Genomic DNA, 18,302 nt, shown 5'->3' with positions numbered 1-18,302 from the left:
GACCATGCCACCTCTCTAAAACATTATTCTTAAAACTTGAACACATTAGAGTTTTGATTTTCATGATAAAGTTACATAGCGTGGAAGGGAATGCAAAACATGATCAAATTATTCATCAAAGCTGCTGAGAGAACTTTCTTCTCTCTAACATCCTCCCCAGGGCGGCCTTCACCTCCTTGTTCCTCAGGCTGTAGATGAGGGGGTTCAGCATGGGGATGACCACCGTGTAGAACACAGAGATCACCTGGTCCTGCTCCCGTGAGGAGGTGGAACTGGGTCGTAAGTAGATAAAGACTGTTGTCCCGTAGAAAATAGCCACGGCTGTCAGGTGAGAGGCGCAGGTGGAGAAGGCTTTGCGCCTGCCCTCGGAGGAGCGGATCCTGAGTATGGCCGCAGTAATATACAGATAAGAGAAGAGGATGATCAGTATGGTAGTCAGTTGTATGGAGCCAGCAAAGATAGAAAGCAGCATTTCATTGTTGTGAGTGTCGGTGCAGGAGAGCCGCATGAGCGGAAGGACGTCACAAAAGTAATGATTGATTACATTGGGCCCACAGAAGGACAGCTGAAAGGTGCAGCTGGTAAACATGGTTGCATTGGCAACCCCAGCCACGTATGAGCTAGCCAAGAGCCAGATGCAGGACCTCTTGGATATGATGAGCCTATAGAGCAGTGGATTACAGATGGCCACGTAACGGTCATAGGCCATCACCGCAAGGAGTAAAGATTCAGCTGTGGCAAAGACGAAAAAAAAATACAGCTGTGCAGCACATCCAGCGTAGGAAATGGCCTTACTCTCCCTTGAGAAGCTCACCAGCACCCTGGGGGCGATGGATGAGGAATAGCCAAGGTCGACAAGTGACAAGTTGCTGAGAAAGATATACATGGGGGTGTGAAATCGGGAGTCCCTCCAGATTAGGCCAATCATCCCCAAATTCCCCAGCAAGGTGAGAACATAGATCACCAGAAATATGAGGAAGAGGACAACCTGCAGTTCTGGATGGTCAGTGAATCCTGCAAGGATGAATTCAGTCACGGTGGTGTCATTCCCCCGGGCCATTGCTTTACACAGGCTTTGAAGGCAGACATGCACAGGGGGAATTTCTGTATAAATAAAAAACAGTGTGAGGACCAGGAATTCTGTATGACCAATGACAGCATTTTAGTCCATTTGAGACCCTTGTTTGCTAAAAGTAAGAATATTTTTACCCATGTGTGAGTAACTCATTCTTTCTCTTTCAAAGTGGACAATCTGCAAAGAACAACTATTAGCACAAAACTATAGCATAGTGCTGACTTGATTGCCAGAGGGTGAAGTTCACTGCTGGCTCAGTTGAAAAACCTTCCCCCCTCCCACCCATCCCCATAGCAGAAATCAAGGGAGTTTACATTAGAGCTGGGTGATTGTTGTTTTGTTTTGATTCGGTGGCTGACCCGAAAAATCCTAAAATAACAAACTTATTCCCTCCTCCCCCCCAAAAAATCATTTACATGTCAGGTTTTTTTTCCTCTCCCTCTTGGAACCTGTGGACTCTGCCTGGAGGAGGCTGTGAAGGTTTAGGACTATACAGGAAAAAAAAAAGAAACTAATAAATTCATGGAGGTTAAGTCCCATCATGCGGATGGGTAAGGAATGGTGTCCCTAGCCTCTGTTTGTCAGAGGGTGGAGATGGATGGCAGGAGAGAGATCACCTAATCGTTACCTGTTAGGTTCACTCCCTCTGGGGCACCTGGCATTGGCCACTGTCGGCAGACAGGACACTGGGCTGGATGGACCTTTGGTCTGACCCAGGATGGCTGTTCTTATGTTCTATTCTTAAAAGTTAAATCTAACACTTTAAAAAAAAATAAAACTTCATTTTCAAACAAAACCTTAAAACACATTGTTTCAAAAATGTCAAAATGAAATATTTCACCTTTTTTATTTTTTTTCCTCACTGAAAGCATTTGCTGAATTTGACACAAGTCTGCCAGAAGCTTTGGGTGATGCAAACCTGCATTTTTGGGTGAATAAATTATTCAGAACAATGGGAAAGGTACACAGTTTGCCTGATCACCAGGTAAGGGTGACCAGATGTGGGCGAGGTTGTTAACTTGTCTTGCTAGGGTCAGAGCATCTGACCCTAGAGTAAGTAGGGGATTAGAATCTACTCGGGTATTTTAATCACAAATGGGATTAAAGACCAACTTATTTTAAATGCTAAATTCTCCTGCGAGTATCAAGGGCTGAGGCGCCTCAGCATCACCTACCCTTAGCATGAGGAAGTCATGTCCGCGCTGGCTCTAGACCTGAATTCACCAGCCTGTGGCAAGACAAGTGTAGTCTTCCAGGCCTCTGCAGGCCTCGCTTTCTCTGTGCAAGTTACCCATAGGCAGACATCAACCCCCCAAATTTTCTGAGTGTCCCTCTGATGTACTCAGCCCCTGTTCCACTGAACACGCCCAGAGCTCTCAGCCTCACTACTCCCAAAGAAATTGTACACAGCAGCTTGCAAGACACACCTTAGGATCACCACACTACTTAACATAACAGCACTTAGATATACAGAGAACAAGAATAAGTTGATTATCAAAGAACAGAGATTCAAGTGATAGAAAGTAAGATAATTGGAAACAGTTACTTATAAAACAAAATCATAACATGCTCCCTAGAGCCTAAACTTAACTGACAAGGCACGACAACGTCAAAAGACAAGCATCGGAGCTTGAATCCATAACTCTTTTAGTCACTAAAAATCATAGTTTTAATAAAGACTCTCTGGATTTATGGCTTATTACAATGATCTGTAACCCGCTAATCCTGGTTTTGTACTTTTCGCAGAGGTGTTAACAAGCCACTTTACTTTGAATGGTCTCTTACAATATGTGTTAACTCCTTATGCTAAACAAGATGTTTCACCTTGTGTTTAGCTGTGACACTCTAAGTAGCTTTCCCAGATCTGAAGAACTCAAAAGCTTTTCTCTTTCACCAACAGAAGTTGGTCCAATAAAAGACGTTATCTCACCTGCCTTGTCTCTCAAGGTGTTCCCTTATTACCCACGAGATAGCTTACCCCAGGTCTTCCCCAGCATTTTCAACCAGTTTGGCTGAGATTCCGTCTCATAAAATCAATCCCGCTAGCAGCTTGTCTTCACAGCTTGAAGGAATAACTGGGGTTAATCTGCATCCCAGAAGTAGTTTCAAAGATTCTTACCCTTACACAGGTTACCCATGTTGTTGTTTTTCCCTGCAGCTTCCATCATCTATTGATTAGCATTTTGCTCAGACTGCAAATGGTGTCCATACAGGAATTAATTTGCACATGACCAGTTACAGCAGTGGTCCCCAAAATGGTGGCCGCGGGCACCATGGCGCCCTCTGGGGGATTTGTGTGTGCCCGCCTAGTGCCCAGCAGCGGAGAGTAGCCGCAGCCCTGCGCCTGCCGGGGACAGAGAACTCAGGCTGCGGGCACAGTGTTCTCTGTTCCTGGCACTTGCGGTCCCTGCCTAGTGCCCAACAGGGGAGAGAATCTGGGCCCCCGCACCTGCCGGGGGCAGAGAACTCCAGGGCTGCAGGCGCCAGTGTTCTCTGCCCTCGCGGCTTCTCTCCAGCTTCTCTCTTCTCTCTGGATTCATATATTATGTAATATTAAATATGGTTTTTTTTGTATTATTTAATGTACAAAAACTAAATAAGCCTTCAAAAATTGTTGGCGCCTGCCACACTCTTCTGAAAACATGAATGTGCTACTGGCCGCAAAAAGGTTGGGAATCAATGAATTACAGTGAGATAAGCATTTCGTCCCCCCTGACTGCCAGGACTATGTGGATTACTTTTTGGTGACCTGTGTTAATTCACAAACCTAGAGACCCTATTTTTTGGTATATATACATAAGTCTTCACATATTTTACATACATACATAAAACTCACAATGATTATGACGACCAGCTTTATGGTCGGCTTTCACTGGAGACCTTACATGACGGCTTTCACTGGAGACCTTACATGACAAAATTTGGTGGACTAGTGTGTTGATATCAGACCCAGGGGTTTCCTTGTGTATCTATGTGCCCTCTGCTAGTTGGTATCAAGAGATCCTTGGGTCACATTTCCCTATTGGCCAAGTCTAGTAACTTCAGAATAACTCTTTTGGAAGATTATTTCTGTGATCCTTACACTCCCAGTATTGTGTTGCCAGGGCTAACACTGTTGCTTTGCTGTGAATCAGTGGTTCCCAACCTTTTTGTGACCAGCAGCACGTTCATGTTTTCAGAAGAGTGTGGCGGGCGCCAACAATTTTTCAAGCCTTATTTTGTATTTGTACATTAAATAATACAAAAAACCATATTTAATATTACATAATATATGAATCCAGAGAGAAGAGAGAAGCCGGAGAGAAGCCGCGAGGACAGAGAACACTGGCGCCTGCAGCCCCGGAGTTCTCTGTCCCTGGCAGACATGGGGATGCAGGTTACAGAGAACACTGTGCCCGCAGCCCGAGTTCTCTGTCCCCGGCAGGCGCAGGGCCGCGGCTACTCTCCCCTGCGGGGCACTAGGCGGGCACACATAAATGCCCTGGAGAGCGCCATGGTGCCTGCAGGCACCACATTGGGGACCACTGCTGTGAATGATCCCTGTGGTCAATTCAGGTGCGTCCTTCTGGAAATCTCATAGGAATTATTAATCTCTACCCAATGCTGGGCAGTTGCAGAACGAGTAAAGCTCAGAAGGTGAACTGGGATTTATACACTACCCATTGGGATCCCATAAGGTGGCCTCTTACAAGGAGGCGAGAGGAGAAAGGACTCAGAGTTTGGGAGGACAGTTAATAACGACAGCACATGAAATGAATCAAAAGCATTTTGCTGTTATCTGCAGCACCATCCCTCTCCCCAGACACAGCCTAAGCCCAGGGTACAGCCTAGCAACGCAACGATTCACCTGTTGTGTGCTGCTGGTGGGTCCGCACCCAGGGCTGCTCCTTAGATTCTGGATGTAGCAGCTTCAACTGAAGAGGTCATTTCCTACATAAGTAGCTCTCTGGTCAGTTACGAAGTTTTAGGTCAAATTTATATCTTCAAACCAATTTTTCAGTGGATCATTAGATTTTACTTGCTGCTCACAATAGGTTTTTACTCTTTTTTCCCCGCTAGTGCTACACCCAGACAAAGCAAACCTACCTGTGTGAGGATGAATAATTTATGTGATGGCTCCAAGAGAGTCCCATCTGGAGGAAGGGCAGGGGGCTGATTTATATTCTCTTACAGGCCATTGGGACCGTAAGTTTCTCCAAGCTAGAACTGTCAGATAGACGAAGGAGCTTCAGCTATCTTCATGTTGCTGGGGCCAAGTATCTTTGTGGAGAAGTGATTTGTATAACGCCCTGCGAGTGCATGTCGGTAATTGGTCCCAGCAGGTCCATTGATCGCTGAGAACGAATGACTCAAAGCACTGGGGATGGAATATGGAGACTTTTCAATTCTTGGTGTTCAGATTGTGCAGATTGGATGGCTCAAGAGATTGGGAATTATCTAACGGTTCAGGGCTACCTTGTGCTTTGATCACCCACTCTCTGTAAGGGTCAGGGCTTAACTATACCACCCCAGGAGGAGGTCAGGGATTAAATTGTGACTCAGGTACCACAGCCGATAGCTACCCTCATCAATGATGGTTCGTTGGGACATAGGGGAAGAGGCAATGCTCTGCCAACTTTCCACCCACCCGTGTGTCGGCTGTGCAGCCCACGCTTTCCCCATAGCGTCCCCTACGTAGAGTGAAGTCTATGAGGTCCTGCTCCTCCTTATGTGTGAATGACCTCCATAGAGCCAGGCCAGGCTCTGGCTCTCAGAATGTATGTCTGTTTTGTTTAAGCATCCAAAGCTTTTCTGTGCAAAGCAAACATCTGGAATCTGTAATACTGGGCTGGCAATGAGCAAAATGTGGGTGGCAAACACCCACTTTCTCATGAGAGTCCCAGCACCTCTACTCTTGGTCTCAGTTGGACACTGAAAACACTAAGGCCACATTTACACTGACAATTGAAAGACAAAACTTTTGTTGTTCGCAGGTACTTAACCTCCCCCTCCACCTGAAAGCAAAAGTTTGCTGTGAGCAGTGCCTGTGTGAACGACCGCATTGTCGGCAGGAGCGCTCTCCTGTAGACAATGCAAACACCACTCATTGGGGGTAGAAGTATTTTGTTGGCAAAAGTGCCGACCAACAGCGTTCACCCTGCCCAACTTTCGGCAACCCAGCCGTGTCACTAAAAGTTGTGTAGTGTAGACATAGTCTAAGGCATAAAAATATATGTGAGTGTTTCAGAATCTTAAACCAACTCATGTCTGAATGTGGGGCATGAAGAAGAGGTGGGATCTATGGGGAGGATCAATGGTTTGTTCTGGATTGGGGGGGTTGGAACAAGTTCATTCATATTCATAGGGAATATATATTTCTCTCTCTCTCACACACACACACACACACACACACACACACACACACACACACACACACACACACCAAATGTCGGAATGACTTTTATGTTAGATTAAGGAAAAGAACAAAACAAGAAAGAACAAATGTAAGTTCTCAGGTGAAAGCACAGTATGTGCATGTCTTTGTCCTCAGTCACATGATGCATCACCTCTGCCTTACAAAATAGCCACTGAGTGATCCCAACATTCTCCCAGTCCTAAATTTCCCCCCACCAAATGTCTATTCTGTACTGCACTGTCCAGCCTTGTCCGGGACAACTCCGATAACAAAGGTCTGTTGTCCCTGTAAGGAAACAATATGCAACAACTTGCCATCCTAAATGGAGTTACCCACACAGTTTACAACACTGGATTAATTTTGACACAAGAACAAAAAAAGTTTATTTAACTGCAAAGACATAGATTTTAAGTGATGACAAATAATAAGGTGTTAAACTCAGAAATGGTTACGAGAAAGATAAAGATAAAAGACTTTCTCAACTTATCAAACCAGCCTTGGTGTAAAGTGAAGTTCTTACCACAGGTTCCCATAATCATTGCTGACCAAGTTTCAGATCTCGATCTGCACCCAAAGTCCATAGCCTGTTTTTGGTGGTGGTTGTCATTGTCTTAGGCAGAAAAGAGAGAGATGGACAGGGAGAGAACTTGGGAGTATTGGTGCCCCTCACTTTTATAGTTCAGCCACCCTTTGAAATTCTAGCCTTGGGATCTCTATCCTTAGAAACTTATTAGGACTTTTAAAGTAATAGTTCTGTAGATTTTGTTGCCTACCATCCATGGAAATAGCCTTTGATATGTGGTTAGCTCTATTTTCTTTTTAAAATACAACCTCTCAATAAGAAGTCTGTAGTAAGTCTTGGACACATTCCTCAAGGAACATCTAAATTTCAGGGTGGAGATACGGAGAAGTGTGGCAATGGCACTGATGCTTGTGACGATACAAGTTTCAATCCCACTCACATACCACCAATGTATTGGCTTTGGACTTTCGTTCTCCTGTAATGTGTCATCGTAATTGATGCCATTACAATTATTTCCATGTTAACTCTTGTGTCTTCACTGCAGAATATGCACATGGAGGAGGCAAAGAGGGACCAAGAAAAGGTTAAATGGAACCACAAAGATCTGCACTTAGGTCAAGAGGATAGATCTTTTGGTCAAGCAAGTAATTTTGGTAACAGTACTCTCTTCTCTGAATTTTTGACCAGACAGAGAAATTTCCAAATCTTTATTTCCAATAAATAAAACACAATTTGTTGGGGAAAAATAACAATTTCCTTGTGTTGCGGTTCGGGGCAACTGCCCCTGAATTTCCCCTCTGTGGTCCAGAAAGTGCCCCAACTCTTAGATTTCTGGCTCCCCACCTATCACTTCTCTTGGATGGGTACAAGTGTCTCTCCCCTTTCTGACTGAAATTTTCCAGGCTCTAAAGTTCTCTGCCTATACTGTGAATTCCCCAGCAATGAGATTCCATCAGCCAGCCTGCTTTACTTGTCTCCTCAGAGATATTTTGTATAATTGTCACAGTTATCACACAGATCTTTCTAAGCAAGCACATTTATCCTTAAGGTAAAAGCTTTTCACAGAAAACAAATTAAAATGATAAAAGAACCTCCACACCTGCTAAAAAGCTTCCCAGAGATCACTGCCCCCACCCTCTCAACTCCAATAAGAGCTTTGGCAAGTGACAATCCTTCCAACTCTTCCCTAAGTCCTCGGGGCCCTCCCCGTGGAGAGACGTTCTGTGCATTTGCTGGATCAGGAAGGAGGCCCTGAGTCAGTTTAAACTCAGGTTATTGACCCAAAAGCCCTTTCTTTGTCTGTTGATCTCCAAAGAACCTGAGAAAATTTGTCTAATTACCTCCCACTGGAGCGCTGTGGTCCCCTCTGCCATGCAGTTCCATATATTCACTGGCCTACAGTGTTACATACACTTATTACAGTGAGATCTCCCAAAAATATGGCAGGAAATTGTTAGACTGTCAGACCTGTTGGACTATCTGATAGTTGCCTTCTGGTCTTAAACTCTACAAATTAGTTATTTATTATTATAATTATTTGAGAAACATATAGTAAAATATGCCAGTTTGCAATTAGATCCATGTGATTTGGCTCCTGCTCCAGTGTACAGCCTTCATTGTTACTGTTCTTATTTATATTAAAATGAGCACCTAGGAGCCCACCAGTACCCCATTGTGCTAGGTGCTGTACATATAGATACAGCAGAGAGACAGTCCTGGCCCCAAAGTTTTCAGTCTAAGCCAGGAGACAACAGACGTTGCAGACGGGTGGGGCAGTACGAGAAAACAGACACAACACTGGGCAGTTGTCTCAATAAAACTGTGGCCTAATCGTTATCAAGTTCCTGCAGACTGACAGCAAACATGAGTTTTCAGGAGGGACTGGAAGGAGGAGAATGAGAAAACGTTGTGACTATTTATAGGGTGCTCCTCCCAAGTGTGAGGGGCAGGGGAGGAAAGCACAATGGTTCTTGTCTAAAAATTTATCTTGTGGGTGACGGAAGCTGGGCTCACTGGCCAATCTGGGGTGAATGGTGGCCTTTCAAAAGCGAATGGTGGTAGAGTCAGCTGGGATAGGTTGTGAAAGTGAAGAGAAGCATAAAGAAAGGGGAGCCAGTAAAGGGAGACTGAGAAAGGGATGACATAGTCAAACCAATGGGCTAGGGAAATGATCTTTGCAGTAGCAATCTGAATGGATATGAAACATTTTATATAAAAAAGAATCTGACACATCAGACAAACAGTGACAGGTTTTTAAAGTGCTTGTACACAAATGCTAGAAGTCTAAATAATATGGGTGAACTAGAGTGCCTTGTGATAAAGGAGGATATTGATATAATAGGCATCACAGAAACCTGGTGGAGCGGGGACAATCAATGGGACACAATCATTCAGGGGTACAAAATATATCGGAAGCACAGAACAGGTCGTGTGTGTGTGTGGGGGGGGGAAGTGGCACCATATGTGAAAGAAAATGTAGAACCAAATGAAGTAAAAATCTTAAATGAATCTACATGTTCCATAGAATCTCTATGGATAGTAATTCCATGCTCTAAGAAGAATATAACAGTAGGGAGCTATTATCGACCACCTGACCAAGACAGTAATAGTGACAATAAAGTGCTAAGGGAGATTAGAGAAGCTATCAAAGTAAAGAAGTCAATTATAGCGGGGGATTTCAATTATCCCCATATTGACTGGGAACATGTTGCCTCAGGACGAAAGGTAGAGACAAAATTTCTCGATACTTTAAATGACTGCTTCTTGGAGAAGCTGGTACAGGAACCCACAAGGGGAGAGGCAATTTGCGATCCACCAAAATGGTCTGCAAATATAAAATGGATATCTGTGGATTTGCAGGGCTCTAATTAAAGGAACCAGTTATTATTTTCCAATATATGTCACTTTTTGCATCTTCTGAGGTGAATGACCCCGTGAGCATCTGATCAGGATTTGGGGGATGGGAGGGAGGAATGGGCCAGTTCTCTTTGAAACAAAGAAAAGGGGAGGAAAGAAAATACCGAGAAGTTGGAGCAATAACTGGACACAATACATCTTTGTGTGGTTATCCCTAGAGGACATGAAGGTTTTAATGATCCCATCCATGTCTGCCCTGAACTGCTGAACTCTGGGGCTCTCCAAGGATTCCATCCCCAAATGCCACTGAAATAAGTTTATAAACAAGGCTTCCAAACACAATCCGCTTTGCAGTCAAGAGTAACAGACGTCTCCCTACTGCAGGTAGGTTTAATTGCTCTGGTTCTGATGGAAGTGGAATAAATATTCTCTTTTGATTTTGGCCATTTGAATGAATTCTGATTCAGAGCCACATCTCGTGGAGATCAGATTTATTGACTCCAGAGGTCCTGACATTTTAAGAAGGCTGCATTCTCAGCTGGTGTCAGTTGCTGAACTCCACTAAAGCCAATTTTCCATTTGCACGTGCTGACGATCTGGCTCCTTAGAGCAGAGTGGTAGCTCTGCTATAGAAAAGGTTGAGACTCACTTATCATTGGCTCTAAAATCTACAGTCTTACTCAGACTTGAAAACAGCTGATCCTCGTGGAGGTCCAGAATAGGGTTAATGGAGTAAATTTGGAGTCATGTGTGCAAGGAAAAGCCCCTTGAAAAGTGACTGGATATCAGAATTGTACAGTTCTCATCATGTTATTTTGTGAACACCCTGGGCACACTAGGACTCCGGTTCTCCCCAGACTGTTCTCACCTTCTCAGGGTTGATCCCAGCTAATGTCTGGCATCCACTGCCCCTTTGAGGGACGGAGCATTTCAAAAGTTATTCAAGGTGAAATTGCATGTTCAGGGGGAGGGCTGAAAGCCAGAGGGTTTGCAGGCAGCCTGGCCTCAGAACAACGAGGTGGCTCAAGATGACTGGATGCCAGGGCCCACCTTGCTCTGTGATTTTTGAATCCTGGCTTTGATAGATTTCTACATTTGTGTGTTGTGTACGTATGACAAGAAGGAAGGTGGAGAGGAGAGCTGAATTGCATGTGTACATGCATGTGGTGGGAGGGAAAGCTTGGAGCAGCCAGGTTTTTTGGGGGATGGTCACAGCAATGGATGTGGTGGAGGGCTGGGCAGCAGAGCAGTGGTAGAGGAATGTGTGCGGGAGGTCCACTGTCCAAACACTAGGACTTTGAAAACCCAGTTTGACTAGAGCTCTGAAGAAGAACTGGCTTTTGAACAATGCAGGGTTTTTATTTTCCTGTGATCCCTTGATGTATAACAGATTGTCCTCAAAGGGGCCTTTGCTTTCTGGGAGCTCAGAGACACTGACAGAGCAGAAACACAAGTGGCAGAACCGGTGGGAAGGGAAGTTGAGCCACCTCGTCCTTCCCCACACATACCCCCCTTCCTCCCATTGCCCCACAATTATTCCCCAAGACTGTTCAACCAGGTGGAGGGGGGGGCTCTTCTTCCCTCTACTTTTCCTGGGTCAAGGGAAGGAACCCCAAACTCCCCACCTTCTCCACACTGCAGTGGGAAAGGGGTAGGCTCACCCTCCCCTTGGGGTGTTTGCTTCCAGGGGAAGGGGGAGGTCTGGGGATTGTGGGGAAGAAAGGAGGGCATCAGAGATCGACAGTGGGACATCTAGGGGGAGCTTCTACTCTCCCTCCCTGTTAAAAAAAAAACTCCTCACAGCCAAGCTCTCTAATTGTGTCCCTTCTTCAAACAATTGCCCCCACTGATTCAGTGTTAATGCTTGTGCTGGTCCTGCATCCTCGACCTGCAGGAGGCCAGGGGATTGGAGGACTGGTCTGGTCTGTACAGATAGAAAAACAGGAGACAAGGAGATGATGTAAAGATAGTGAAGCGACTGACATTTAGCTACTGCCTTCTGTGGCCATGGTATTTCTTGCTAAAGGGGCAGTGGTTGAGGAGAGCTGGGCTGTGGAACATGGGGGTGCCAAAAAATTATTTGGCCAGAGAGAGCGAGTGGTTAGGGTACCCACCTCATGGGCAGGAGGCCCTGGGTCCACTCCCCCTGCACCAATCACTCTGTCTTTATCCACAGTGGAACAGCTTCAGCAAGAGAGACACAACATCCCAGAGGCCAGTGGTTAGAGCGCTCTCCTCAGAGGTGGGCGATACCTGTTTAAATCCTTTCTTCCCTCCCTGCCAGGGATGGGGAATGGAATCTGGGTCTCCCACATCCCAGGTGAGTTCTCTAACCACCAGGCCAAAAGTTATCATGGGGGCAGCAGCACCACAGCTGCCTCCTTCTGCCATTTCGTGTCTAATTCATTCCCTCAAGAAACTGCTACTAAGCCAGGAGAGGGGTACCTGTGTGGGGGTTGCTAGGAGGGATAGGCACCTCCCTTCCACCTGGTTTTATGTGACTATCTGTGAGGAGGGGGAAGTGCTTAGCAAATCAGTGGGTCCTATTGGGAAGCTTAGGAGACTCCCCACCTGGCATCATGCTGTCTGTGGTGGAATGAATTTTAAGGTGCCTCTATGTCCCCATTCATTGTACAGGGAGACTGTGGAAGAGCCTTCACTGGAGGATTTCAAAAAGAGGCTAGAGAGTCGGATGGTTTGGGCACAACAAATCCTGCCACTTGTCAGGGGGTGAAACTCGATGACCCTTGGGACCGCTATGGTTCTATGAGCCTACAGGGAGGTACCTAACTCGGCTTTCTGGATTGCAGTGCTGTGCTTGTTTTTTTTAGGCACCTAAAAGTGAGGTGCCAGGGTGCTCGGCGCCACACTGCCTGAGTCCCTTCATGGATTCCAGCCTATGAGACTTAAACACAGCAGGCCAGATGATCATCCCCACAGACATGCCAAATAGCATCATATCCCACCATTGCCCCCATCGAAGTGAATAGCATCACCGCCCAGCTAGGATAAGTTTGCTGCCCAAGTGAGAAAAGGTATCGGATCTGGTGCTCTGAGTGAAGGAAATTTTTTTTCTTTTTCAGAAAGGCAGGGCTGTAAAACTGGGCTTGTGATAAACACGGCCGTGCAGCTTTAAGAGTTGTCAGGGGTGGAACTGAAGAAAGAGGGTCAGTTTTCTGGAGGGACCTAGCTTATTGTGACGTTAGGAGTGCGACCAGGGGTCAGGCTCCTTCTGCACAAATGCTAGAGGCTCTGCAGGGAATGCTGGGGAGCCTCAGGCTGCTGAATAAAGGTCTCTTTCCTGCAACTCTCTGCTTGCCCACATCCCTTTATGCTAATGAAACTACTAGCCTGGCTCCATAACAGAAAGTGCATAAGCACCCATGCCTCAGAGACATTCACACACCAAGTAGTACTTTGCCCTGCAAAAAGTCTCATTGCCCAGTGGTCGTACTAACTGATGTGGGTGATTGTATCAGAATCTGACCCTGGAAACAACATTGTGCAGGTAGGTGGGTTGTCAGCAGCAAAGATTGATCTCAAGAGCATGAGCCACCACTCCCTGAGCTAGGAAACATAGCTTGAAGTCAGTGGTGGTCTCTGAACACTCCAAACCGAGATCTTCATGGTGGGTGTGAGGCTTCTGGAATCCTGAGATGGATCCACTGCCTAGAATTTATGCTTTGCTGAAAGTGACAGAGTTTGAGGTGTTTGCATTCAGCCCTCATTTGTCTCCTCATTCAGGGTGCGCCTCACTTTCTCACATGCAGTGGAGAGTGCATCGGGGATAAATGGCAGAGAGGAATTACACGGCAGTGACTGCGTTCATCTTGGTGGGATTCACAGAAGACCCGAAGCTGCAGGTCATCCTCCTTGTGTTGTTTCTGTTGATCTACCTGCTAATTCTAGTGGGGAACCTCACCTTGGTCACCTTAATCAGGACTGACTCCCGGCTTCACACCCCCATGTACTTTTTCATCAGCAACCTGGCCTTCTTAAATGTCAGCTACGCCACCATTATCACTTCCAGCATACTGATTACTTTAGTATCAGCGAGAAAAGTAATTTTGTTCTCTGGGTGTGCTCTGCAATTCTTCTTCCTATGCATGGCATTGTCCTGTGAATGCTATCTTTTGGGTGTCATGGCGTACGATCGCTTCACAGCCATCTGCAACCCACTGCTCTACACCGTCATCATGTCCAAGCGGTTTTGTGTGCTGCTTGTGCTGGGGTCGTACCTAGTGGGCTGCGTGAATGCAATTGTTCAAGCTGTATTTATATTCCGTTTGTCCTTCTGCAACTCAAACATCATCAATCATTTCTTCTGTGACGTGCCCCCGCTCCTGAAGTTGTCTTGCTCTGACACCCACATTGCAGACATTGTTCATTTCACCTGTAGTGCTGTGGTGCTAACACCTACTATCTTGATCATCCTCATCTCCTACATATACATTGCGATCGCTATCCTAAGGATCAACTCTGCCATGGGCCAACGCAAAGCTTTCTCCACCTGCGCCTCTCACCTGACTGCTGTCACCATCTTCTATGGAACGGGCTCTTTCATGTATTTACGGCCCAGTTCAAAGTACCTCATGGATCAGGACAAAATCATTTCTTTGTTTTATACCCTGGTGATCCCCATGTTGAACCCCCTGATCTACAGCCTGAGGAACACGGAAGTGAAAAAGGCCTTTATGAGGATGTTACACAGGAAGATTGATTCTCACTGAATTTAAATGTTGGGAATGGGTTTTTAACAGTAAACGGGAGTGAAAGGGGGAGTGAGTTCTTTACAACACTATCTCATTTTTTGTGCATAACCAACCATGTGTGTCTTGCATCTGCTCAGCTCCCAGTTAGGAACCATTTTGTGCTAAGGCCGCATTGCCATCCTCAAGTGAAGGGCAGGCTGGTCCCGGGGTTCAGGCACTGGCTGACGACATAGAAAACCTGGGTTCAGTTTCTTGGTCCACAATGGGCTTCCTATGTGACCTTGGGTCAGTCACCTAGCGTCCCTGTGCCTCCATTCTCCATCCTTACAATGGGGATGGTGGCACTGCCCGGTCTCCTGGAGTGCTGAAAGGGGAGCAATGTTAAAGAAAAAAGACAGTAAAGTGCTTGGAGAGCTACTGATGTAAGCAATAGGCATTTATTTATTTATTTATTTATTTAATATTTATTTTATTAAGTGTTTTAAAAGCATGAGCTGGGCCCTCTAATAATGAGGAGAGTGGCTGAAAAATCATTTCTATTTCATAATAATAATGGTGTGTGTGTGTGTGTGTGTGCTTATTATTTGCCTTCTAGGTTTTGAATATCTGTTATTCAAACCAGTGAATATTTGGGTGAACTCTGGTCATGATTAGGAGATTTCATTACAGGGTCTTACCTAGAGTTCACGGCATGCCCCAATGAGCCACTTAGGAGCATTTCATCTCTGCCTTATACAATACTAGTCCACTTATTTTGTACAACTTTCTACTAACTCACCAACAGCCCTTTCTGTTTCATGGATGGCCACATATAAGAACATAACATAAGAACATAGGAATGGCCATACTGGGTAGGACCAAAGGTCCATCTAGCCCAGGATCCTGTCTACCGACAGTGGCCAATGCCAGTTGCCCCGGAGGGAGTGAACCTAACAGGTAATGATCAAGTGATCTCTCTCCTGCCATCCATCTCCACCCTCTGACAAACAGAGGCTAGGGACACCATTCCTTACCCATCCTGGCTAATAGCCATTAATGGACTTAACCTCCATGAATATATCTAGTTCTCTTTTAAACGCTGTTATAGTCCTAGCCTTCACAACCCCCTCAGGCAAGGAGTTCCACAGGTTGACTGTGCGCTGTGTGAAGAAGAACTTCCTTTTATTTGTTTTAAACCTGCTGCCCATTAATTTCATTTGGTGACCCCTAGTTCTTGCATTATGGGAATAAGTAAATAACTTTTCCTTATCCACTTTCTCCACATCACTCATGATTTTATATACCTCTATCATATCCCCTCTTAGTCTATAATTTACATCTGATAGTTGCTTGGTCATCTATGCTAAAAGCTTTGTATGGGTTTGTTCGTCTCAGGTTTCTAAGGATCACCTGACAAGATTACATAGAAACAAAGCATCAGCATTAGAAGTAAGTTATGCCTACTGAGAATTTGGTCCCATACATATGTTGTGATAAAAATGACAAATGCAGGCATGATGTTGAGACTATTGCATTAACTTTATCAATGTTATCTGTATGTTGATGAGCATAAACCTCAGGAAACATGACAACATCACAGACTGTGATATATTAAGAGGTGCCCAGGAAATATTCATAGCCCTTTGTATTCAATAAGTGTTGTATGTATTTGTGTGTCCTGGTTTCGCTGGGTGGGTTTTCCTTGGAATCTGGTTGAATAATGCAGAAACTTGTCCTTTGGAATAAGTGGCACTGATTGGTTTTACCTGTTTCCGAAGGCCTGAAAAACAAAGAAAGCCTTTTGGGTACAAAGGCTGAATTTAAATTAACTGAGGGGCCCTTGTTTTGATCCAGCAAACTGGCATGAGCCATTAATCAGGGGGGCAAAACCTACTGGGGCCACTTACCTTGAGTGACTCTGGAGTGGCAGTGGTGCGCACCAGGGCTGGCTCCCTGCCTGCCTACCCTCACCCCACGCTGCTCCTTGAAGTGGCCGGCACCATGTCCTTGTGGATTCTGGGGTGGGGGTGGGGCAGCAGAGGGCTCTCTGTGCTGCCCTCACCTGCAGCTACCTCCCGAAGCTCCCATTGGCCGTGGCTCCCCAAAAAACAAAAGTTTGCTGCAAGAAGAACCTGTGTGAACAATCGTGTTGTTGACAGGAGCACTCTCCCGCCGACAATGCAACCGCCACTCGTTGGGGATAGAAATATTTTGTTGGCAAAAGTGCCAACCAAGAGCGTTCACCCTGCCCAACTTTTAGCAACCCAGACATGTCACTAAAAGCTGTGTAGTGTAGACATAGTCTAAGACATAAAAATATATGTGCGTGTTTCAGAATCTTAAACCAACTCATGTCTCAATGTAGGGCTTGAAGAAGAGATGGGGTCTATGGGGGGGGGGATAAATAGTTTGTTCAAGATGGGGAGTTGGAACAAGTTCATTTATATTCATTGAGAATATATATTTAACATACATACAGAGAGGAACCAAATGTCAATGATTTTTATGTTAAATTAAGGAAAACAACAGAACAAGAAAGAACAAATGTAAGTCTTCAGGCAAAAACACAGTGTCTGCATGTCTCTTTAAAAAAGTGCTTTAACGTTGAGTGCCCATATTTAAACACCTGGGCTGACATCAGTAGTTCCTGAGTGACATTTTCTGCAATTTTTAATGTGGTTGTAGCTCTCAAGAGTCTAAAACCAGAGCCCTGTGTGGATACAAAATTTGTCACCGCATCCGATCCGCAATCCGCAAAAACGATCTGTGGATATGAAGTGAATATCCACAGATTTGCAGGGCTCCAGAGACAAAGTTTGTGTCTGCATCCGGTCCGCGATCCACAGAAATGGTCTGCAGATATAAAATGGATATCTGTGGCTTTGCAGGGCTCTAATTAAAGGAACCAGTTATGAATCTGATTTCCAATATATGTCACTTTTTGAACCTTCTGAGGTGAGTTACCCCATGAGCATCTGATCAGGCTTTGGAGGATGGGAGGGGAAGAATGGGCCAGTTCTCCTTGAAACAAAGAAAAGGGGAAGAAAAAAAACACCCAGAAGTTGGAGCAATAACTGGACACAACACATCTTTGTGTGGTTATCCCCAGGGGACATGAAGGTTTTAATGATCCCATCTGAACTGCAGAGCTCTGGGGCTCTCCAAGGAGTCCATCCCCAAATGCCACTGAAACAAATCTATAAACAAGGCTTCCAAACACAATCCGCTTTGCAGTCAAGAGTAACTGATGTCTCCCTCCTGCAGGTAGGTTCAATTGCTCTGGTTCTGATGAAAGTGGAATAAATATTCTCTCTTGGTTCCGGCAATTTGAATGAATTCTGATTCAGAGCCACATCTCATGGAGATCAGATTTATTGACTCCAGAGGTCCTGACATTTTAAGAAGGCTGCATCCTCAGCTGGTCTCAGTTGCTGAACTCCACTAAAGCCAATTTTCCATTTACATGTGCTGATAATCTGGCTCATTAGAGCAGAGCAGTAGCTCCGCTATAGTAAAGGTTGTGACTCACTTTCCATTGCCTCTAAAATCCAGTCTTACTCAGACTTGAAAACAGCTGGTCCTTGTGGAGGTCCAGAGTAGGGTTAATGGAGTAAATTTGGGGTCATGTGTGCAAGGGAAAGCCCCTTGAAAAGTGACTGGATATCAGAATTGTACAGTTCTCATCATGTTATTTTGTGAACAATGTGGGCACACTGGGGCTCTGATTCTCCCCAGACTGTTCTCACCTTCTCAGGGTTGATC

At 45.3% G+C, this 18,302-nt stretch overlaps 2 protein-coding genes across 2 annotated transcripts; one reads left to right on the top strand and one right to left on the bottom strand.

The window, feature by feature from the left end:
• Positions 1–3,281, bottom strand: LOC120403411 (olfactory receptor 1052-like). The gene is made up of 2 exons (XM_039534477.1): positions 3,195–3,281; positions 1–1,104 (listed from the first exon to the last, which is right to left on the bottom strand). Exons 1-2 carry the CDS (start codon positions 3,241–3,243, stop codon positions 116–118), a joined length of 1,038 nt encoding a protein of 345 aa, XP_039390411.1. The 5' UTR covers positions 3,244–3,281; the 3' UTR covers positions 1–115.
• A 9,969-nt stretch (positions 3,282–13,250) lies between these two features.
• LOC120404090 (olfactory receptor 1019-like) lies at positions 13,251–14,579 on the top strand. Its single transcript, XM_039536096.1, has 2 exons — positions 13,251–13,357; positions 13,594–14,579. The coding sequence occupies exon 2, from the start codon at positions 13,641–13,643 to the stop codon at positions 14,577–14,579; it is 939 nt and encodes a 312-aa protein (XP_039392030.1). The 5' UTR covers positions 13,251–13,357; positions 13,594–13,640.
• Positions 14,580–18,302: the final 3,723 nt, after the last annotated feature.

The sequence above is a fragment of the Mauremys reevesii genome, linkage group 4, assembly GCF_016161935.1.
Source record: "Mauremys reevesii isolate NIE-2019 linkage group 4, ASM1616193v1, whole genome shotgun sequence".
Taxonomy (NCBI): domain Eukaryota; kingdom Metazoa; phylum Chordata; order Testudines; family Geoemydidae; genus Mauremys; species Mauremys reevesii.
The sequence above is the reverse complement of the archived record's forward strand: the minus strand, read 5'-3'. Positions and strand labels throughout refer to the sequence as shown.